The sequence below is a fragment of the Rousettus aegyptiacus genome, unplaced genomic scaffold (assembly GCF_014176215.1).
Source record: "Rousettus aegyptiacus isolate mRouAeg1 unplaced genomic scaffold, mRouAeg1.p scaffold_m13_p_3, whole genome shotgun sequence".
Classification (NCBI taxonomy): Eukaryota; Metazoa; Chordata; class Mammalia; order Chiroptera; family Pteropodidae; genus Rousettus; species Rousettus aegyptiacus.
In genome coordinates this window covers 28,874,545-28,897,919 of record NW_023416306.1, presented here as the reverse complement: position 1 = coordinate 28,897,919, position 23,375 = coordinate 28,874,545, and the positions used below count along the sequence as shown (strand labels likewise).

The following is a 23,375-nucleotide window of genomic DNA, read 5'->3' as shown; positions in this document are numbered from 1 at the left end:
CCGACCTCCAGGTGGATGCCCTTTTTCTAATCACCTCATTCCTCCCCAAGGCCCAGGCCCCTACTCCTGCCGAAAGTCAGGTTCCAGCTATTCCCCATAGCCAAGCCAAACTTGCAGGTGGAGGTTTTCAGCCTGGGAGGCAAGGAAAGGACCAGCAGAAAGCACATGATTAAGCAGGCGCTCCAAGAGTAAACTGGGAGGTCTGAGAATAAAACCTCACACATGTCCCTGGCTCAAAGACAGAAAGAGAGCAGGCAAGGCAGAAAGGGCTCAACAGAGGGGAATGACCGATAATTGTTTCTGACAGTACAGAATATTTTCCAGGTTTGATTTAAAAAAATACTGGTCAAAGCAGCATTAGCAAAGAAAACAATATTACTTCCCTTTTTTGTTTTAACATTAATAACCTAAACAAAGAAAAAGAACACATATTTAGTTAGAGGCATGAATGTTAACAATTTTTTTATTTCAAAATCTCAAATTGTGACCAGCATAGCACCACTGACATGGGTGCTCTGATAGAACTTTACAATTTAATCACCAGAAATGATTATGCCAGGCTATAATTAAGGCTAACCAATCAAAATCCAGGTACCCAATACGAGTGTAATTCAGGTAGAAACTATGGATCACAGGAACCCTGGGACTGGTTTTTCAGGGAACCTCTGAATTATCTTTTAAGTACTACGTAGCTTGTATGAGGACACTGGCCCGCAAGCTTGCTTCTCACACACAGAAACGGACTAAGAGGTAGATGAGCAATTCTAGATTCCATGTAGCAGAGGAGAGGCTGGGCTCCAGCCACTGTATCGGAGATAGGCCCCAAAGCAAAGTCCACTTGAGCCCAAGCTGAGGTGAGGGGTCAGCCTCTTAGCACCACCTCCTCAAGATGGAAGGGAAGAAGGGCTGCCACTGCTCTTCCCGGTGTCACTGGCTCCTGTCCCCAGGTAGGGCCTCTTATTGTCCATGCCGACCCACCTGCCTCCAAAGGGTAATCTCACAAGATATTGGTCCCTGCGTCGTGTAGAGGGGTAAATGTAGAGCCTCCTCCCATCGTCAGAAAACAGCTGCTCACAATTAGCCACACATACAACTGAATTTCACAAGTGACCCCATGTCTTCCTTTCCCAAATTTGCTGGAAAGGAGAGGAATTCCAGAGGTTTCCTTTCCTCCCTGGGAATCTGTTCAAAGAAGATGCTAAACCCGACCATGAACGTTTTGAGTTTATCCGCAGACAGATGTGAACTGCACACACTAGATTAAGAGGAGAAAACACGCTGATTTTCTTTCAGGCTACACATACTTAGCTTTCTAAATGTAAGAACTGAAGGATTGCTCTCAATTATGCACAATAGTTGGTGTCTAAAAAAGCGGTATAAAAAATGAACTCATGTTCATGCATGAATTATACTGACTTCATGAGCTCTACAGAGACACAGAACCTGTGCTGTTTACCAGGTGTCACCAACAGCCCTGATGACAGGATCAGAAGACTGCAAGGTGGGCTGGGGAACTGAGGCGGTGGGACCCAAAGAGGCCTGGGGCAGTGACCCAAATGTCTCTTTCAACAGTCTCAGATGTTACTTAGTAACTTCTGTACTGTGAGCTCCCCAATCCTCTTATAGAATCTGGAAAATATTTACCCATGAACAATGCTACGTTCGGATTTCAAACATTCAGTATTGGGCTGGGGCAACAACAAAAGTTCAGGTTCTACATTTTAAACTATATAACAGTAATAACGCCCATAGTGAAGAGGGTTGACCTTATTTTTGGTTAGTCTGTAACTGAAAACACCAACCTAGGCCTTGGAATGATGCCATACAGGATGAGAGTATGAAGAAGCGAAGCAGAGAACGGGCTTGTCATTGGGTGAGAGGTGTCAGGCTGGACTGGCCCCCAAAGTCTGGACGGAGCAAAGGGTAAATGCGCTATGAAAGATCCCACACGACAGGACTCCACGTCATCAGAACAAAGACAAACGCTAGCTCTTTTCTGACTTCCAAACATGGAACTGCAACATATGTATACAAGCTGGTTAAAATACTGCTAAAACAGCACAGAAACAATACCTTACTTGTTGTCACTCCCTACAAGTACATACTCCATTTACAACTTTGTTTTTAAAACCAGGAAAAATGTGTTAAAAACATCTATCCAACAGTGATGTTTTCAAAAGTATATATACACCTAACAGTCCAGAGAATGCTTGCTCCGGACCCAGTGTCAGCACCTTCAAAGTGCAGTGTCTGCGACTGCAAATCAGACACAAATAAAAAATACAGTACTTTCTGAGGCCTAGGACTAGCTCCTGATAGACTTTAAAGCATTTGTGGCAGACAGGCATGTCCTCAACGGCCTTTTAGACGGGCACAAAGTCGCCACTGGTTACACATAAGTGTGTTTTGCATCACTGTACAGTTACATAATATTCCCATTGGGGTTATAGGAAATTTAATTAAATGCTTCAGAGTTTTATAAAAATTGCTAAAAAAAATTTTTTTTGCACTTCAATTTTTAATTTTTACATGTGCCACTTTTAACATCAATTACAAACTACTTTCTGGCTGCGTTACTCAATCCTAAGGAAGAAGTTGGTTTGGGGGATTGCATCCCTCTCTGACAGCGTACATTTCACTTAGAAATGCAGCAGCACAAGTGCTACACATATTAGTTCTCCACTTATTAGTCATCGAAATTTGCAAGAGCCATTGGGCAGCCGGAAGCCTCAAACCCAAGGTCATTAGCTCCCGGCCAAAAGAGATTTTAGTTTCATTCCTACAACTGGCATCGGTGCTATCTCAAAAGGTCAGGGTTAGAGCAAAGTGCTGGGGAGACTGCTGCTCTGCCAGCGTAGGCAGGTAGTCTTCGAATGTTTATACAGGTGGCTGGACTGACTGAACCTCTTGCCACACTTGAGGCAGGCGTAGGGTTTTTCACCTGTGTGAACACGGATGTGCTTCTTGCAATCTGTCAAGGTCAGGAAAGTCTTGCAGCAGATTTTGCAGGCGTACTTGCGAGCGCCCTCTACAACCAAGACATTGTGCTCTGATAAGGCCTTCTTGCACTTTGACAGGACATCAGCAGATGCCCTGGTCAACTGCGGAGGGCCAGGCTGGGAGGGATGGCCGTTTTCAAATGAGGACGTGGCCCCATTCATTATTAGCTGGGAACTGGCAGAGTTTTCTGGGATCTGTGAGCTCCTGACAGAAGTTACAATTGGCATTTTGGGAGCTATGCGGCGGTAGTACGGAAAGTTACTGGCCTTTCCTCTTGAGGAGCCCATCATTACCCTGGAGAAGGAGGAGTGAAGGCCCAAACCAGATCTGGAAAAATCCATCCCAAACTGTTCTCCTTGATAGCCTGAAGTCTGCACACACGGCAGGCCCATCGCTTCCTGCATAGGCCTAACAAAGTGGGAATCTGCAGGCTCACTGAATGGGTTCTCCACATGAGGGCCAGTGGCTGAGGAGGGCCCGCCTGCAGGCCCAGCCTCTGGACTCAACAAATAAGGGGGCTCACACTCCAGCCTGCAGTCACTAGTGGTATTTGGGATATTATCGTCATTGTTCTGATTTGCACTGAAGTTACTTCCTCTGCTTTTGTTAAGAAAATTTGAAATGCTAAAAGTGGACTTATGATCCAAGTTATTTGTGACTTCCAAAATATGGATGTCACCTACCCTGTCAGTGCTAGACTGAGGATCTGAAAAACTCCGATCGCTGCTTTCAGGGCTGAGGTCTATCTTCTCAGCACTGACCACAACTCCTTCCACTTCCACAGATTCGCTGCCTTCTGCTTGTGAGGTGACATCACTCACTTCATCCTGAGGCTCAGGTGAGCTCAGGGGCTCAGATTTAACCACCACTCTCATGTGCTCCTTCTCACCAAGGCCAACCTCGGCATTTTCACACTGAAAACCACTTTTCTCAGTTGCACCTTCCTGCTCAAAACTACTTTCAACCTGAGTTGCACGAGAGGCCATGGACAACTGCGCCATGTTGCCGGCACTGTTGTCAGACTGGCTGGGCACCTGGGCATCTTCTTGAGCACCAAAAGACTGGTCAAACATGATGGTACCATCTTCCTGGTTGTCGGTCATTCCGTCGGCCTTAGGGTTATCCACAATTTTCAGAGAATCTGGGGAGAAGAACTCCTCCCGAGAATGAACCCCTGATGGCCCATTCTCTGGAGCAACGTTGGAAATGGCAGACTCATCCATGGCCGGTCGGAGGCGCTGCCTGGCTCGCTCCTCTGCAGACTGCTTGCGCTTATGAAGGCGTCTCATGGGGAAGGGTGTCCGCTGGTCCAGGTTACTGCGCATTGATGAGCTCATGGGGGCCGGCTGCTCCTCACCACCCTGGTTGGAATTGAGGGCTGAGCTCACGATGCTTAGCCCCAGCTGCTGCAACATAAAGAAGCGCTGCATGCGAGCACTCTGCTCCTGAACACGCTCACTGGGGGGAGACATGGGCAGTGTCCTTGTCGTTAGGTAATGTTTACATGCCTTAACAACAGAGTTCAAATGCAGGTGAGAGGCTGCCAATAAGACATCCATAACATTGCTCTCTCCCAGCATGAGGGTGGAGGTGTACATCATGTCAATCAGTGCGGCAAAGGCCTCCGCTGTCACTACCTCGCTATCCAGCTGGATCATGTTCATGGTCTGATCTCCCTCTGCCACTGAGAACAGGGCTCGGAAATGTGTGCTGCAGGCTGCCAGTACGGAGCGGTGGGCTTTAAAATGTCTATTCCCCACTACGATGACGCAATCACAGAGCTGGCCATGAAGTCTTTGGTAGTTCAGTTGCTGGAAGATCTGTTCAAAGTGTCCAGGAAAATCCATGATCCTATGGGAAAATAAAGAAGGTATTGAGACTTGGAAAAGCTTAAGACAAAGCCAGAGTACAGAGGGTGTGATGAAAAAAGAGGCGTAGATGGCCAAGCTTAAACATTTAAAAGCTTGTAATGTTTCTGATGATGGGCACACAGACAACCTGTCAAATAAGGAACAAATGCTCATTCAGCTACAGCCCTGGAAGCACGCGCACATGTGGGACCAGCTACTGTTTACAGGCTCCCTTTCACTCTTCCTAAGACCAACGTGTGAATGATAGAATATCTACCCCACATGAGTTCTACATTCCCTAAGGGCGATGAATAAACTCCAAGATATTCCAGTCACTTAGCAACCTTAAATAAGTGAAAAGGGTAAATCAATCTCAGTGGGGAAGATTTCTAGTTATAGATGGTAGTAGATTACACACATTCATTTACCCCCAACTCGTTCCTGAAACCCCATTAAAAATATGCTAAAGTTTTTTGGTTTTGTTGTTGTTTTAAAGGTAGAAACTCACAAGGAAAAAAACAATGGGAAAGAAATATCAGTAGCATTTGGGAAGCTAGTAAATACATGAATGAATGAGTGTGAGCTGACTTAGCACATCCAGAAAGCTAAACCCTAAACTGGTAGTGGATAAAACACCCTAACTTATATAAGCCTCCTATCCACCCAAAGGCTCAGGAACTGGTTGCTAAGGTACAAGCTGAAGTGGACTGAAGGTGATACTAAGACAGGAGGACTAGATGGAAGTCTATTCAATAAAAACATGATCTAATGGAAGCTCTGTGCCTGTGACACAGAAAAGGTACATCTATAGAAACAGAGTACATTAGTAGTTATCCGGGGCTGGGGGTGGGATCACAGAAGGACTGTCAATGGGAAAAGGGACTTTTGGAGGGGGATGATGGAAATGTTCTAAAATTGGATTGTGGTTATGACTGTACAACTCATAACTTTTCTAAAAATATTTGAATTGTACATTTAAAACAAGGAATTTTACGGTGTGTACATTATGCTTCAACGCTTCAATTAAAAAAATGAGATGAACAAGACTCAGACAAGGAGAACAGTAAAGACTAACTTTCCAAATAAATGATATTTCAACCCAGCATACTGATTTAAAAAGATGATATTCTGTCTAATGCCTTCTTCAACAAGCGGCAGAAGTATGATTATCTGAGAGCCTCCTTGTTTTCAGAAATGTCAGTTATCTTGGGTATAAGAAGAAACCACTACTCTTTCCCACAAAAGGTCATTCACTAGAATGTCAAACTTAATGTTCAAACCCTACTTTTTATAGGAAAGGCTTAAGCAGCAAGAAAATCATGGTCCCAGAAGTACCATTTTGAGGAAATTCCCAGTGCTCAGAGACCTTTGAGAAGAGACTACTGAGGTAGCTAAACATGACCCAACAAGGACAGAGGCTGAAATAAAGTTGGAAGATACATAAACAGTCCATACAATCATTTACCTTCTCATTTGCCTCAAGGCTGTCAGCCCTACACTAAATGCCTCAACATAGTCCTTTAGATTAACTCAAGTTCTCCAAGCTCTTCACAAACACCTTAGGGATGCCTGGAATGTCCTGCTACGCCTATTGGCAGGCCATCTGCAGGACAGTACAAAGTCTAAGGCTTCCTTTTCTCTTAAGGGGCTCTGGAAGTTGTGAAATGGTGATTTCACATGGTGACATTACAGATGATCAAAATGCAGAGAAACAGCTGTTCTCTAAGTTAGTAACAGTGTGCAATTATCCATTTAGAGATACTCCAGACTAATTTCTCCTTAATGGCAATATTCTTGCATCTCAATATCATTTAATCAATTTATGATCATTTAGATAAGCAATGGAAATCAAATCCACCAGATCAAAGCTAATGTAAGCCATAAAACTGACTAATTATTCAACTGTCCTTCTTTCCAATCTGGAGTGTCAGAAAGCACCTCACATAAATCAGAGTCCTTAACTGAATACAATAGTCTACTATTCAACTGATTTAAGAACAAAGAGATTTATGATTAAAGGATGTTGGGAAGCTCACAAAATCTCAGGAGGGTGGGAGAGCTATACACAAGTGCCCCCAGGGCACCGAACACTTGCTACATCGGCACTGTCAAACAGAACCTTCTATGATGATGGAAATTATAAGCATTGTTGCTATGCTGTCCACCAGTCACATGTGGCTACTGAGCACTTGAAATATGGCTAGTGCAACTGAGGAACTGAATTTTTAATTTTATTTAATTTTAATTAATTGGAATAGCTACTGTATTGGGCACATCTGCATCTAAACCCCACTCAGGTACATATGACCAAAGGAACCTAGTTCTTATATCTGTACTGTAGCTATGATTCTACCTTGGGAGAGTGGGGCTCACAATTTGCAGGCTATCCAAATATAAAGGAGGGGATATTCAAAAGATTCTGGGCAGCTGCAAATGATAAATGTCTACTACAATGTTCCTCTGACAATTAGAGCCCCTTTACATGTAAGTAATGTGCAGATGACTTTGGAAATGCATAGCTGTATTGTGTAAGAGGCAATCATCTAGAAGTGAAAGAAAAACAAAACAACAGAGGCCAAAAGAACTGGTGTTACAATACACATGTGCAGGTACTGTAGACATCTTCAACTAGCATTTCTTGAGCCCTGGCTCCTCTTTCATGGGCTGCAATAAGAAATTAGGGTAAATATTTAAAATTCAGGGGAATTTAAAACTAAAAATTTTAAAAATATTTGTTAACTTATTTTAAATTACATATTAATATAAATGACTTTTATGAAAAATATATCCTGCCCAAAAATAACAAGAGTCACACCATTTTACACTTTTGCATTAACAGAAGACATGTAGATTTTTATATGTGCTTGTGCATTCAGGCTTTTGCAGTTATCACACATCACATGGCCTCCGGAAAGCTCCACTGTGTACTCTGTATTATTATGAAAACAGTTTTGGCCTCACAGACCCCTTGAAAGTCTCAGGGTCTCTTATGGGTCCTTGGACTATACTTTGAGAACTGCTAATCTAATGAAAAATCTAACTACACTGGGAAGATGGAGAAATGGGGAGTGCGCATTGAAATGCAAAGAGCAGAACTAGTAGAATTAAAAGGAGAAAGTAACAAATACATTTTAAAAATCAAAATTTTTATCATTAACCAAGGGGAAGTCAATAAATAACGATAACTGAAAAATTAAGGTGCTCCATGTATGTTATTTTATATATGTTTGTAAATATCAAAAGAATTAGCTGAGAGTTGAAATGGTAGTATTAGGGAAGAGAAAATGGGGAACAGAGAGGCTAGGGTCTAGTGTATGTCTTAGCAAAGCGTTTGGAACTATTTGATTTTTTTCAGTGGTGTGTACTTAGAAAACTACATATACCTTTGGTAAAATTTCTTTTTAAAAATCAAAAAAGCATGAACAGACCATAGCCAGCTCCTCCCACACACACACTCTTAGAAAATTTGCCAACAAATTATTCCACCCGCCCTCCCCCCATACTCCCTGCTCGAGGCATCAGTACCAAATAGTTTTGTAGGAAACATCTACCAAATGCAATGGAAAAGATAACTACTATATTATTTAAGCCATTTTAGGCAAGGAAGCTTCCAATGATCCAATATTGAAATAGTTATTATAGCACATGCTAGGCAATGAAATTAAAGTAAAATATTGACCAATCTTTCTGAATGGATAAGTAAGGATAAGTTATACAGAGAGGACAACCTATGCTGACAAACTTTTAAGAGAAGTTATTTAATTTTAGTAACACATGCATAACTCGATTAAGGTTAAAGTGGAATCACGAGTTAAACCAAATGAGAAATGCAGCTGATGCACTAGCATCATTTTAAATATGTTTCAGCTATCCCAAAGTGCTACATTAAATATTCCAAGAATGAGTTGGAAATAGCAGGACATTACTGTGATGCCCCAAAATGATTCCAAAAACTATGAACATGAAGGTTTAGATTCATACCATCTTAGATAAGGTTTCCCAGAAGCAGATCATAAAAGAACTAGAGTGCAAATGATTTCTCAATGAGGTGTTCCCAAGAGAAACTGGGAGTGGGGAGCATAAGAAGGAAGCAGTAGTAGCCAAGCAAGGGTGCCATCTGGGGCAAAATCCCAGACTTAGCTTCTTCTAGCAGGGGAGCTCAGAAGTATGAGTTTGAGCCACTTCAAGACAAGGGAACTGGTCTTTTGTAGCCCTGCATTAGTCAGTCAATAGCTAAGAGCCTCTCCAGGGGGATGGAAACTGCCAGCCACTGCTTGGCTCTCTGGACCCATGAACAAAGTGATGCCAGTCACCCAAAGACCCAGTCCTGAAAAGGATCATAGATGCAAGCCATTAGAAGAAAAAGCATAAAGAAGCTGTACAACGGGCGTACAGAACCGGTAAAAAGAATCAAGGGGATCTGGTCAGAGACCAGACAGTATCTGCTACACATATTTGGTGATACTAAAGCATAAAGTGATGTGTAACCATATAAACAGATGCTACTGCCTTTTAGGAAAGGATATTTTGTATATATACTTATTATGTTTTATTTCCAATCCCTCATTACTGTCCTAAAACTATTATATCAAAGACAAATCTCAATTCTTTAATTCTAAGATGCCACTTAGCATTAAGAGACCTCACCGTAGTAAAAGTTAGTAAACACTGTTTTAACAAAAGTCATTAACAAAATAATATATCATAACAAACTTTCTCAATTGAGCTTTTTTATTTTTCAATTACAGTTGACATTCAATATTATTTTATATTAGTTTCAGGTGTACAGCATAGTGGTGACACTTCGTATAATTTACAAAGTGATCCCCCATTCAGTCTAGTACCCACCTGGCACTGTACACAGTTATTACAATATTATTGACTATATTCCTTACGCTGTACTTCACATCCCTATGACTATTTTATAACTACCAATTTGTACTTATTAATCTCTTGGCCTTTTTTCACCCAGCCCCCAACTCGCCTCCCAGCAATTGAGCATTCTAACATAACTAAAGAAATCTAATTAGTCTGGGACATTAAAATACAGCTAGTTGTAGTTATGATGGTCTGTCGGTTAAGGCTTTGTACTTACAACCAACAGAACCCAACTCTGACTTACTTGAACAAAAAATATCTGAGAGCTCAAAGTTTTGAGAGGTTGAAGAACCAGAAAGCAGTCAAAAGAACTTGGAAGGGCTAGGATGCAAAATCCACAGTCACACTGGTACAGGAGGAAGGGTCTCCTTGGGCTACAGCCTCTGCAAAAAATCGCTTCCGACAGTTCCTTCGGTATGGCTATCACATGCTCAAGATTAAAAGTTCCAGGGAGAGTTTCTACATACTGAGCTTAGGAACCCACCTGCCCCAACCCCTGACTGTGCTGGAGAAGCAAAGAGGAAGGGCATTTCTTTGTTTTTACTTCTGTAGTGGAAGGCTGGTTGCTGATTTATCCACCTAACAAGATTATACATAAAGGAAGTCAAGATATTTCATAAATAGGAAATCAGAGTGCTATTAGGGAGAAAATGCCAGAGAACTTTTTAGTGATACTATATGATACATTAAGCAACAAAGTGATTTGGTTAATATAAGGACAACCAAAGAACTGCCATAGCCTAACTAATATTTCATATTCTTTATGTAAACTAGTCATGTGAAATAAGGCAATGTATATAGCGGAGTGTATTTTCCAAGATGGCTGGCCATGCTAAGATTTCTCATCCCTCATGCTTTCTTACAAAATGATACTGATACTCCTTTCATCAATAAGTAGAGTCTATGTTCACTCCCCTTGAAACCAGGCAAAAATTACACTATGTGGCTTGTGAGCTAGGTCATGAAAGGCAACACAGCTTTCACTTGGTCTTTCTGGAACCCAGCCATCATGCTGTAAGGAAGCCCAGATGAAGTCTAGCTGACAGCACCAGGCATGAGTATGCCTTCAAGGTGACTTCAGCCCCTGTCAAAATATGACTACAAACACATGACAGCCCCCAAGAGAGAATCTAGCTGAGTCTAGTCAACTTCTAGAGCTGTTAGAATAATAAAATGATTTTTGTTGTTTTAAGCCATTAAATTTTAAATTTATTACACAGCAACAAAATTGCGACAATGTGAAATTGGTTAACATCTTCCCACAAATCAACATTCAAATATTATCATTAAGGGACACATCTTTTGATATTTTTTTTTGTTCTTATTTTTTCGTTTCTTGTCTGTCTACTACATCTTTGGGGAAAATCACTTTTCACCCATTCTTAGTCCATATGGTACATACATATCAGACTGCCCCAAACTTCTGAGTTCCAGGGACGGGCAGATGATCCAGGGAGGTCTGGCAATTTGGTATCCACTCCCCTTGATTACAGTGATTGTTTCAGAGATGGCTATGTGACCCAAGCCAATGAGAGTCTGTCCTGGAGACTTTTTTGGTACTGCCAAGAAAGATATGTTCTCTTCACCCAGATTGCAAGCTATGAAGAAGTACGTTTAACACTGATGGTAGCCACTTTTGCCTACCTAAGAATGAAGCCAACACAAAAGAAAGCAGCACCAAAGACAATGTCTTCATGACAACATCGAGACCCTGGGATCCAGCAATGACTGCTTAGCATCACCCCAGGATTTCCTATTTCATGAGCCAATGAATTCCTCTTTTACCTTAACCTGGTTTATATTGGATCTCTGTCACACTGTGAGGCTTAAGTCATAATCTCAGGAAAATCTAAATAACATGGCTATCTTGAAACCTTTTTGGATCTAGAAGAAATATTTTAAAAATTTAGTTAGTTTGGGAGAAATAAAATTTCTTACTTTGCTCCGATGGAAGGTAATCATGAATCAAGATCATTGTTCTTGAAAACTCTCAAGCAATTCTAGCAAACACAGAAGCCCAGCCTAAAAGCTATAAAAGAGCTCACAGTGAGATGTTTTACCAAAGGCTGCCTCTGAAGCCTTCGAACCAAAGAAAAAAGCTTCAGGTCTCTTTAAAAGATTTCAAAATGTGACTATATATGAGTGTATATAGCTGGGGGAGATATGGCAAGTATTCTATCAATTTATAACTGTGTCTGACCTGAAGCAAGTATATACTACAGTATTTGTTATCTGCAGGAACAGATTTTTAGTAATTTCCAAATTAAATATAATTAATACTTATACCACTGCTCATTAACATGAATAATCAAGAGTTGACTGCTTTATCAACAGATTTACTTAGACTAATAAAAATGTTCATTTGTGTTTTAAAATAAGTAAGTTAATAGCACATTTTAAACTATTTGATTTATATATTGACCTGCCCATATGCCTTTCAATAACATACTTAGTTCACAAAGAAAAGTACACCCATACTCAAACATCATCTACCACCATAGCAAGTGACTTGCTGCCTGTCTGCCAGGAAGGACACGCTAAGTTGCCACCTGCAGGAAGTATCTTAACATTCTAAGGAGCTCTTAACATTTGATGTCCCTAAATCTAGCAGAAAAATAACATAACTTTCCCTCTACTTGTAAAAATGATACAGATTAAAAAAATAAATGTTAAAAGAATAAAACTAGGCAAGGTCCCAGCTAAGCAGGTTAGGAACTTTGACAGGTCTCCAACTCCTGAATAAAGTCCTGGGACATTCACCCATTGTTCTGATTTGACCAACTAAGCGGAAGTCGGTAAAGGCTGGGACTAGGTGGGCGCGCAGGTTCCCAAGGTTAACCCCAGATACCAGATTTGTAAGCATGACTAATTTGATAATTGCTCAGTTTCTGCTCTGTCAGTGCTGGCTCAGAAACTGGACAGATTACATCTGTTAAAATGAAAATTCATCGATGACTAAAGGTGAGCACCACTGAGGAAGTCATGTTAATGCCAGAAGCTCCGACATTAACTTACCTTCCAACTCTCCTCACTTTACCACCTTGTTTTCCAGGTCAACTTTCCTGGAGATTAGTTGACCTAGAACTTCATAACTCAGTTTGAATAAGAAAATGTATTAGTGCCCTGTTATATTCCTAGTGCAAACTCAGTATGTGTTTTCTACTAAAATAGCCTGTTAAGGCCAGGGACTATATTTTCTCTCTCTCCCACAAAGTGTCTAACATACAGATCAGCAAATTATTTGTTGAACAAACTTGAATATACATCGATGAAATGTAACATCATATTACCCAACAGTCATTTTTCTGAGAGTCCCAAATATCCCTAAAATCAGCCAAAAACCAGAAAGAAAAAAGGCTCAGAATATCCAAAATAAATATCTAAGCTTATGTATGAAAGATTTCCTCACTGGAAAGTCCCTCAAGCCCTCAAACACTCTTTTGTTTTAAACAAAATTCAAGTTTTTTCTAGTTTTTTAAGCGACTGACGATGAGTGGCAGCAATTCTAGAATAAAGGCAAGAGGTAGCTGCAGGTTGACAACTGAAAAATGACAACTGAAAAAAGAGACAGCATCCACTAAGGGGGAAGAAACCCAGCAACCTGGAGCCATGTACTGGAGGGGCTATACAGCCCTGGAGATATCAACAGCCCAAGAAGGTGCTTGTGTATCTAGTATACAAATTCATTTATCCAAGTGCTTACTTCATTCAAGGTTAAACGCTGTGGAACAGAGATTTGTATGGCATAATCTAACTGCCACAGGTGCTTAGTAGAAACAAGACATACATAAATAACCATATTATAAAGTAGAAAGAATCGAGCGCCACGTAAGTAATGACGTGTACTTGGTGGCTCAGAGAAGGCAAGTTATTTCCAGCTTCATAGTGACAATGATAACAGAGCTAAGAATTGGTTTGAATTTGGATAAAATGAGATATAAAGTACGTTCTAGTCAGAGGTAAAGGTGGGAAGAGGTTTGAGGTGGGGGAAGCTATGTATCCATTCTAGCTGTTAAGAAGGTAAGGGTAAAAAGGTAAGTATTGGATAGTGAATACTCAGTAATTGATATTAATGATTATTGCAAGTCATCAGAAAAGTTAGCCATGAGAAATATAATTTAGAACTAAAAACTATCATCACTTTTCAGATAACTTTTATATAAAAAAAAAAACTTTTAAGTACAGTAGCAATCAGGGTTCTTGGTTACAGCAACAGAAATCGATTCTAGCTAACTTAACCAAAAACTCGGTTGCTGAAATGTTACTGGCTTATTTACAGAATTGATGGGAAAGGCTGGACACCTGAGCTTGGACTGGGCAGCTGGAACAACCTGGCCAGAATGCTGTCTCTGTCTGTGCCAGACACAGCTACTATTACAAGAATGCTGACTCTACAGGGGTCCTTATTGCCTCTTCCTTGCATTATTATTTAGTCTCAAATCTTGAATACATGTCTTTTTAAATACTACATGAGATGAAATAAAAAATACACTTGGGGTAATTGTGCTGCATACTGAAATATGATGTTGCCCCCAAGGAAAAATATTTGTGCAATTTTTGAGTCACAAGCTGCACTCATTGCTTCTTTCATGGAACACTTTTTATTTGGAAGAATGAATGACAAACTATGGTTATTCAGAATTGAGTATTTGCCAGACATTTTTTTGGAAATAAATAAAACGAGCTTGTCATTTCAAGGAAAACAATGTACAGTATTTCTTGCCTGTGATGAAAATCTGAGCTTTCAGGTGAAATTAGAACTCTAGAATATCTGTATCTGTCATGGTGAGCTTGACAACTTCCCAATGCTCAAACCCTTCTGATGAGATCATTAGTGATATTAATGAAATGTAATTTTTAAAAATATTGTATAGTAAATGTGTCAACAATGGGAAGACCTGCATAACTCAGTGAATCAATATTTTCCAAATGATTAATGTTGTAGCCATGATGTTACAAAATAAGTTATGGGTAAAAAATTCATTCAAAGTGCAAGATGAAAACTTATGCATTTTAATGTAACAATATGAAAAGTTCATTGATATACTTTCAGATTCTACTTTGCAACTAACCACATAAGAAAATATCATTTGCTGGGGGGCTGGGTGAAAAAGTGAAGGAATGAAGTATAAATCAATAGTTAAATAACAGTCTCGGGGATGTAGAGTATGGAATAGAGAATATAGTCAATAATATTGTAATAACTACATATCGTGCCAGGTGGGTATTAGACTAATCGGGGGATCACTTCATAAATTATGTAAATGTATAAACACTGTACCTGAAACTAATATAAAAAGAAAAAAATGAAATACCATTCGCTGAGTTTTGTTATAGTATCAGAAAAGAATATCCAAAATTATCTGGAAAAGCTACTAAAATACTTATCCCTTTTCCAACTACATATTTGTGTGATGCTAGAGTTTCCTGGTATACTTTAACCAAAAGTAAATCACAACAAATTGAATATGGAAAAGGTATAAGAAACCACTTGTTTTTTATTAAGCTAGACATTTAAGAGATTTTCAAAAAATGTAAAACAATGACACTCTGAGCATTTCCGGTACCCAGATTTTGGTTTCAAATACCATTTATTTAATAAAAGGAACTAAGGTTCCTTGGAGAAATGGCTGATTCTAGAAATGAGGTAGGAAATGTACAAGAATCTCATAGTGCCAAAAAGTAAAAAAAATGCTTCAAACAAACAAACATTAGTTTGTGAGAGTATGTGAAAGGGACATAGGGCCCAATAGGAAAAAGGAGTTCCAAAGGCCAAAGCTAGAACAGTTTGAGAAAAAGATAAATAAAATAGTATTAGATTATAACCCAAAGTATGAAATAAATATCCATAGGTCCATACTGATATAAAAAGTTGGGTAAATAAATGGGAGATATGAGAAAAATCTGTGCAGGAGAATTTATATAGCTACTCTACCCTCAAGGAGATGTAGCATGACTTCCTACTCAAGCATGGGCTGTACATAGAGACTTCCTTCCAGAGTGTAATAGGGAAAGGGAGAGGAAAAGAGTAACTTCATTGTGGAGAAATGTGAAAAACATTATCTAAGCCAGGTGACCAAGGGCAACATCAATGGTGATAAGTCATGTTGACAGTATGCATGTTAGTAGGCATCATGTATTGATGTTATGAGAATGGCACTTTTTCTCTGTGGCCTTTCCCCAAAAAACCCATAACCCCGGTTTCATCATGAGAAAAACATCAGAAAAATTCCTATTGGACATTCTACAAAATAAGTGACCAGTACTCAAAATTATCAAGGTCACCGAAAAGAAGGAAAGTCTGAGAAAATGTCACAGCCAACAGGAGCCTAAGGATACAAGATGACTAAATGTAATGTGCTGTACTTGCTGAGATCTTAGAACAGAAAAAGGATGGGAGGCAAAAACTAAAGATAACCTGAATAAAGAACGGACTTTAGTTAATAAAATGTATCAATAATCATTCATTAATTTTAACAACTGTACCACACTAATGGTCAGATGTTAATAACAGGGAAACTGGATGTGGGTATATGGGAACTCTTTGTACTGTCTTCACAATCTCTCTATGAATCAAAACTGTTCTAAAAGTCTACGGCCAAGACATCCTGAATATGCCCAATTCCATCTGATCTCGGAAGCTAAGCAGGGTCAAGCCTGGTTAGTACTTGGATGGGAGACCACCTAGGAAGACTGGGTGCTGTAGGCTTAAAAACAAACAAACAAACACTGTTCTAAAAAGTAAAGGCATTTTTTAATCCCATTCTTTTCACTAAATATTCATTTTTAAAAGTTATTTTTTATAAAAATGTTATTTCTGTTAACATGTAATGGGTTTATTATTTTCAATGAATGCTTAAATTTTTCTCAATTTTGATTTCTAATATGTTAAATACTGATAACTATAACTCACAAAAAAGCTCTTCGGAGTCATCAGTAATTTTTAAATGTGTACAGGATCCTTAAGTCAAAAGTTTGAAAACAACTGAAGTAGATAAGTTTCACATATATGGAAAATATATGTATGTGGAATCTTTCTTCAAAATATAGGATAAATGAGAATTTAGTGTAAAGGCAGACTTAAATTTATATACATATTGTGCTACTCAAGTTTGTGAAATAAATTGCCTAGAATTTTCTCAGCAATATTACTTTCCAGGATCATCAGAAAGTATTCCTGTTACTATGATAACAAACCGTCAAAGCACCTGTGCAGCATAAGTAACACTGCCCCACACTTACCATTATACTTCTATTAGCTGGGTAGGATGAGAGGGTTGAATGCCTACTAAGAGCCAGGTTCTGTCGGTACTTTACATATATTCTCTGTTATGGATGGTTGTCAAGCAGTGACTCGTCACCATGTCTAGGGCCAACATCACCCAACTAATAAGTACAGTAAGTGAAAAAGAGTTATAACCCAGGTCCAACCACGAAACCTCACTTTGCTGTAATGAGAGCAGCCCCCAGATAGACATGGGCCAGGTGGATGATGATAACAGGATACTTAGAAGAGAGGAGAGAACAGTATGTAGTTACAAGTGTGAGCAAAGGCTAGGTATAAGGGTTAAGAGATTGCGGGAGTAAGGAGATGAAGCTGAAAAGCAGTGTCAAAGATTGGGGGTGAGAATGAAAAGACAGGTGTGTAAAATAACAGCTAAGGGAGTGAAAACTAGAGCAAGGTTTCTGGAAGAGATGGCAGGAGGGGCATATCTTCTCCTCTTCTTTTACTCAGATCCTTCCTTGCTGTCATAGCCACATGCCACCACCACCAACCACTTGCCAAGTCTTCCCCACAGCCAACAGACCCCAGTTTGAAAGGTGAGGAGGATGCAGGAGGAGCTCTGTCTTCTCCTCTCACTGTCCTTTGCATTGTCTCCTCCCCTGACCCTGCCTTCCATGAGGCTGGTGCAGAATAAGAATCAGGGATCAGAGCTTTGGGGAGAAGAAGAAGGTAACAAAATACATTCCTGGCAGCAGGCTCACCTGTCATAAGGGGAAAATCTAGGTCTGCCCAAGCCTGTCAGGGAGGTGGTCTGTCAAGGAGGTGGCCCGCCAGCAGAGTGCTATCTGAAAGGTGGGCATGACCAAGACAGTTACATGACTGACTCTGAAAACACTGCATTTAAACTTAAAAATAACTTATGACAAATTTCACTGCATTATCCTGTTTAGAATTTTACACTTGCATTGTAACTGCCCTAAAATTTCTCTTTCTTGAGTACTTTTCTGGAGCCAGTTAGTGCTCTAAAAATCAAACTTCACAAAATTATCATCAATCTATAAAAACCAAACATAAATGGCTTCTTTTAGCTACTTGTAAATCTGAAACTGTATCTATTTTAGCATATGTTTAAGAAGTCTAAATGTATCTTCCCTCTATTACTTAAAAAATGTTGCCTGCCACCCCTCCGCTTCCCCTCAACACACAACCTTTTCAACAATTTTTAAAAATAGCTTTCATTGCCTTTTACTTGACAGATCAATAAATATATTTCTTAATGAACAAAAAATACTTTATCAAGAAAAAAGCCATGCCAAAGCATTTAAGACACTATTACTGATGGTGCCTTTCCAGTAGAAAAAATGAAAAATAGATTTAATTCATTTTTATACCTAGTTTACTTTCAAAGTAGTGTATTCCTGCACTTCTGAACCATTTATCAAAGCAATAGCATTCGGCAAGCAACTGATACTTTACCTGCTGAGTTGCTTTTGACATTCCACTCAAAATAAAAAATACAATGTATGTTACTAAATGTGTTTAGATTTTTGTACTATCCTTTCACAACTGAACCCCCAAATAGTGAGATTTTGTCTCCCTGTCCTCCTTCCTCAAATCCTCTCTGCAGTAGACTAAAACAAAAGGTGTAAATATGCAGGGTCTTGCATTTTTAGTGGAAGACTGAGTGGATTTTAAATTATAATAAAAAAATTAAGATATAGTGATGAATCAATTACCCCAAGTTAATAACGTATATTCAGAAGAAAAAGGATAGCAACTCACCCTAATCATTTTAAACTTAAGAAGTTGGAAATAAAGCATTTATAAACTTGTGTCAAGTACACAAAGTAACAGACTACCACTCACCAGGCAATCATCCTTTAAAGTTAGTAAAACAAAACACTTTGTTATTTTCCATTTATGTAAGAAAAAAGTATCACTTCCAATAGGATTCCTTTCAATAACAAATTTTCTTCAGAGTACAAAGACACTTTTGGAAAATTAATCGTTTATAATTACAGTGAATTAATTGCGTACAAAAGTCTTTTAACTGGACCAAATGTCAGTGATTATAAAATGCAACATATTTAATGTAACATTAGGAAAGAAAAAAAAAGCTGTTAATTAGGCTGGAGTATACTGCTTACCAACGGCATTCTGTCTTCAAGATTAAAATGAGAACAGAATTGTTTTTAAATCAAGGAAATACTGGAACCTTAAACATATCATTCAAATATATTAGAATTCAGAAGTAAAATTCTCTAAGATAAAATACAATCTTGAATACTAAGAAAGTAATCTATGCCCACTACATTGCAATAAAGTCAGTGCTTCAACACAATTCCTAATCTGTTTGAACTGTCTGAAAGTTAAAGCTTTTAGCAAATATATATGTAATTAATCAAATGAAAGGCATTCCCTGAAATTGATCTTGAGATTAAAAGCCACTATTCAGTGATGAAAATGATGAAAACAACTGTAAAGAGCAGCAGTTCACTCAGAAACAGCTGGTGTTTCAGCATATAAATTCACTGTATATACTTAGACCAAAGGTGCAGTATAGTGTTACATTCCATCCCAACTGCTACACTAACAAACACGGGCTCTACCACACAACATCCATGTTTGAGAAATGTCAAGTAAAGTAAGAGGAATCATGCTTAAAAGTGATGGGGGAGGGGCAAGGGAGTATTTGTTTACAAATTTACATTTTAAAAAATGTTGAAAGCCAACACGGAATCAATACTTTGGGGTTTTCCTTTTCTATTTCCAAGGAGAAACTGAGACAGATTCAAGTCTGTGCAAGCACTACAGGAAGCTCTGTTGTATCTTACCCACACTGAAGAACTCAATATTAATTCATGCTAAGTATTTTAAATACTAAAACATTTACATGCACTTTGTATTCAAGTGATTTTCTAAAATGACTTCAACTTCTTAGGATAGTCTTGTGACAAAGTTTCTTTGAGAGCACTGACCCCTTAATTTAGGAAAATACTCCATTTTAAGATGCTTTTCTTCCAAATCTTATCACTTTTCAGACTTTTGCTAGATACACCTCAATTACCTAGAAAACAGCTTGCTAGTATCTCCAGCTAAATACACTGTTTTGACACAATTTACAGGAGAAAAAAGGCAGAGGAAAAAACAAGTTGATTTCAGGACTTCTTGAAGTCCTGATTCACTTATTCAGCAAAACCTAAGGGCCCAGAACAAGTCTCTAACCAATTAGTCTTACCTGGCAAGTCATCAAGCTGGCTGCAGTAGCCCGGCCAGTCTTCCCAAGTTTGCTGGGATTTCCAGAGGAGGTTAAAGCAATAATGGGAAGCCTTCACTCGGTTTAGGGACTTTTCTCTAAAATTCTTTCTTCTCTCCCCATCTGATCTCTTTCCTTCAATTCTACTCGTTTAGCTTATGGCCAATCACCCTCACCATGGAAAACCTAAGACTTTAGCAAATGAAAAGCAAGTTCTCCAGAAAACAGAGGCACTCAGCCCATCCTTTATAATTATCTAAGGCACAAAAGCCCGTACAAAAATAACAAATCATCAATAATTCTCTTCAACCTCTAAAGAAAGATCTCAATGTATGTAATATCTTCTACTCAACGACTGAAAAGTATATTAACGTACTTTGGAATAATGTTTGCTTCAATTTTTGAATATGAAGGGTTTCTTCTATTCATTTAAATTAACCAAAACCCCAGCATACTATTTAGTAATCAAGACTACTGTGCCTTTACCTAAAAATTTTTCTCCAATTTAAATTAGAATTTGTCTTTAACGAAATTAGTTTCTGCAGTCCCTCCACTACACCGGAATGTCTAAGTAACAAGTGACCTTTTTTGGAAGGAAAAACAACTAATCTTCAACCCCCATCCTCCTGCCTTAATTCACTGCCTTATGTATTTATGTACAAATCTGCCTCAGCTCCAAACAAGAGAAGGTAGAACAGCTGTTCTTACACGAAGGCTAGAAGTAAAGGGCATTCAATAAGTGCCCATAAACACTTCAGCCCTCTGATAACAAGTTGGGGCATTCCAAAACACTGGCTCCACCCCTCCAGGGTCAACCGCCAGTTCTCAATTCCAGACCGCCTTGGCCTTGCTCTAGTGAGATGAAACCTTGTCGCTCAAGGAGAAACAGGGTGGGGGAAAGGGAGCCACTCGACCCCATCTCGCGGGGTGGCAAATGCTCTATTCACCCCTCCAGGATATTGGTCCAGAGACCTACCCCACCCCATCCCGGTAACCAGCGTCTTCAGCCCTAGGATCCGAGGGGGTAAGAGCCCCCGCCCCACCCCGCAGACAGACAGCCTGGCGTCGGGACACGGGGGACGCCTGCGCAGAAGAACCCGCCTCCCATCCTCCTGGCCCCTCCGCTAGGAAGGGTAACAATACCCCCTCAGAAAGACAGGCAGGGTAGGCTGGGGGCACCGTACGCGTCTTCGCGCTCTCCAGACGCCTGGTCGCGACCCTGCTTGCGCCACCAGCCCAGCGCCGCTGGTGCTCAACCGTCTCCACGTGAGCGCGCCCGCGCGCGCCACCACCACTCTAGCTGACAGGGTCTCCTCACCTGAGCCGGGCTCCGCCCCCCTTCTCCCTGGAGGAGGCAGTGACCCTTCTCCGATCCGACCCGACAGTGTCGGAGGAGGCGGGAACGTCCAGACTGGCGTCTCCGTGATGAGATTTCCTCTCCCTTCCGCCCACCCTCCCCGCCCACCCCGCCTCTCGTATGCCAGCTCCTTCAGCCCGTTCGCCACCGCACTCTGAGAGCACCGCCGCGGCGGCCGACAGTAAACGGAAGTGACGCAATGCGAGATCACCTACTCCTCCCCCTTTGGCCGCACTGCAACCAATCAGCAGGGGAGGGGGCGAGGCCAGGGCAAGGGAGCAGCCAGCCGGCGCGCGGAATCCGGAGGAATTTACTGAGCTACCCCGGAACACTGACCAATCTGCGGTCCCAGGAGCTTCACTGTGTTTACTACCGACCGAATCTGTGAACGCTGTGACCAATCACCGTTTTCCTTACAACACGCAAAATTGTTATCAAACGCCTTTAAGGCGGGATTTAGCACTAAGCGGTCCTAGGTTTGGACTATAGACAAGCAAATGTGTGTGTCGCCGCCAATCAAGATACGTTGTGGTTGGGGGAAACGGGTATTCTGCCTCATTTCACCAATCACAATCACGACTGCCGGGAGGCGGGCCCTCAGGGTAGTGCGTCCCACCATTCGCGGGACCTGAAGGATTTCCCCACCCTCTCGGTGCCGCCCCTACTGTAATGCCCAGCTACCTAACCAAAGCGAATGCCTTTGCGGGACTCACAGGAGCGCTGGGGGGAAGGTTGAGTTCCCACGTCGTAGACTCTGGAAAAAATAAAATTCCAAAAAGCTGTTTAGGTTGAACTAGCTGAAGTTCAGGCTAAAAACGCTGAACCCAAAATATTGTCCATCTGACAGCAGTTGGGTCCGACAGCTCTTCAAGTCCAAACCTGGGGGTGGCTTCTCGCAGCTCTGGCACCTGAGAGTGACGGATGGGTACGGGCTTCCGACTCGCTCATTGCTCCACATTTCTTGCTGCAGGTCACGGAAGTCTGCAGTCTCCTAACCAACCTCCCCCAAAACAAAGCTGGACACGTGGAACGGTCGCGGACTTCTCTGGGACGCTGTCAGAAAAGAGCAAGCTCTGGGGCGGCTCCCGGAATCCCAGGTGCATTCGGATGGAGAACCCGAGCCCGGAGGGAGACCGGCCGGCGTGTCCTCCGAGCGCGCCCGGCACTGGGGCAGGAAAAAGCCCTCCTTCCTCCGAGGGGAGAAGAGGAAAGAAGAACGCTCGTAAGGGGCCTTCTGGGGCGGTTAGGGGTGGAGGTGGGGTTTGTAGGTTGGAGCGACACAGCTGTCCGGGAGCTGGGAGGCTTGGCTCTGGAGACAAAAGCAGGTTGGGGAATGCCTCTGTATTCTTTTAGGGAGAGGAATGGAAGGAGGCGACTATTTTTTTTTTTAAAAAAAAGAACATCCCTCTGTGTCAGAACTTAACACCCAAATATTATTACAGCTGATCCGTCTCTTCAGACGTTACTGGTTGGAAATACTGCCCTTGGAGTTTTATTCTTTAAGGCCTCAATGAAGTCTGATGGTATATTCTGTTCTTTAAGAGTCCCTGACAGTTATAGCCCTTACAGATGTTTTATTGCCAGATTGAACAGTAAAATAATAATAATAATAATAATAATAATAATAAATACATGGAATGCTGACAATAAGCCAAGCGATGCAAGATTCAAAACAAAGGCAATGAAACTGATGGAACAGAGACGTTCTAAAGACTTAACGGTATTTGCCCTTGAGTGTGCTCTTTTCCGTTTTTTTTTTGTTTGTTTTTTTTTGGTTCCTCCTAGGAAGTTAATTCCTGAGGAAATGAT

General features: G+C 40.7%; 1 protein-coding gene and 1 pseudogene across 3 annotated transcripts; one reads left to right on the top strand and one right to left on the bottom strand.

Annotated features, from left to right (window-relative positions):
* Window positions 1-431: 431 nt before the first annotated feature.
* On the bottom strand, window positions 432-21,761 carry ZBTB5 (zinc finger and BTB domain containing 5). 3 transcript variants are annotated; one of them, XM_016146222.2, is made up of 2 exons: window positions 21,528-21,761; window positions 432-4,851 (listed from the first exon to the last, which is right to left on the bottom strand). In XM_016146222.2, the coding sequence occupies exon 2, from the start codon at window positions 4,845-4,847 to the stop codon at window positions 2,817-2,819; it is 2,031 nt and encodes a 676-aa protein (XP_016001708.1). In that variant the 5' UTR covers window positions 4,848-4,851; window positions 21,528-21,761; the 3' UTR covers window positions 432-2,816. The 3 variants fall into 3 exon arrangements, with proteins under 3 accessions (XP_016001708.1, XP_036095235.1, XP_016001709.1); XM_036239342.1 differs by lacking the exon at window positions 21,528-21,761 and adding an exon at window positions 21,394-21,496; XM_016146223.2 differs by lacking the exon at window positions 21,528-21,761 and adding an exon at window positions 20,192-21,340.
* Window positions 16,319-16,437, top strand: LOC118601419 (annotated as a pseudogene).
* Window positions 21,762-23,375: the final 1,614 nt, after the last annotated feature.

Excerpts from the sequence above, each read along its gene's own strand:
- ZBTB5 (XM_016146222.2), bottom strand. The coding sequence starts at position 4,847 with ATGGATTTTCCTGGACACTTTGAACAGATCTTCCAGCAACTGAACTAC.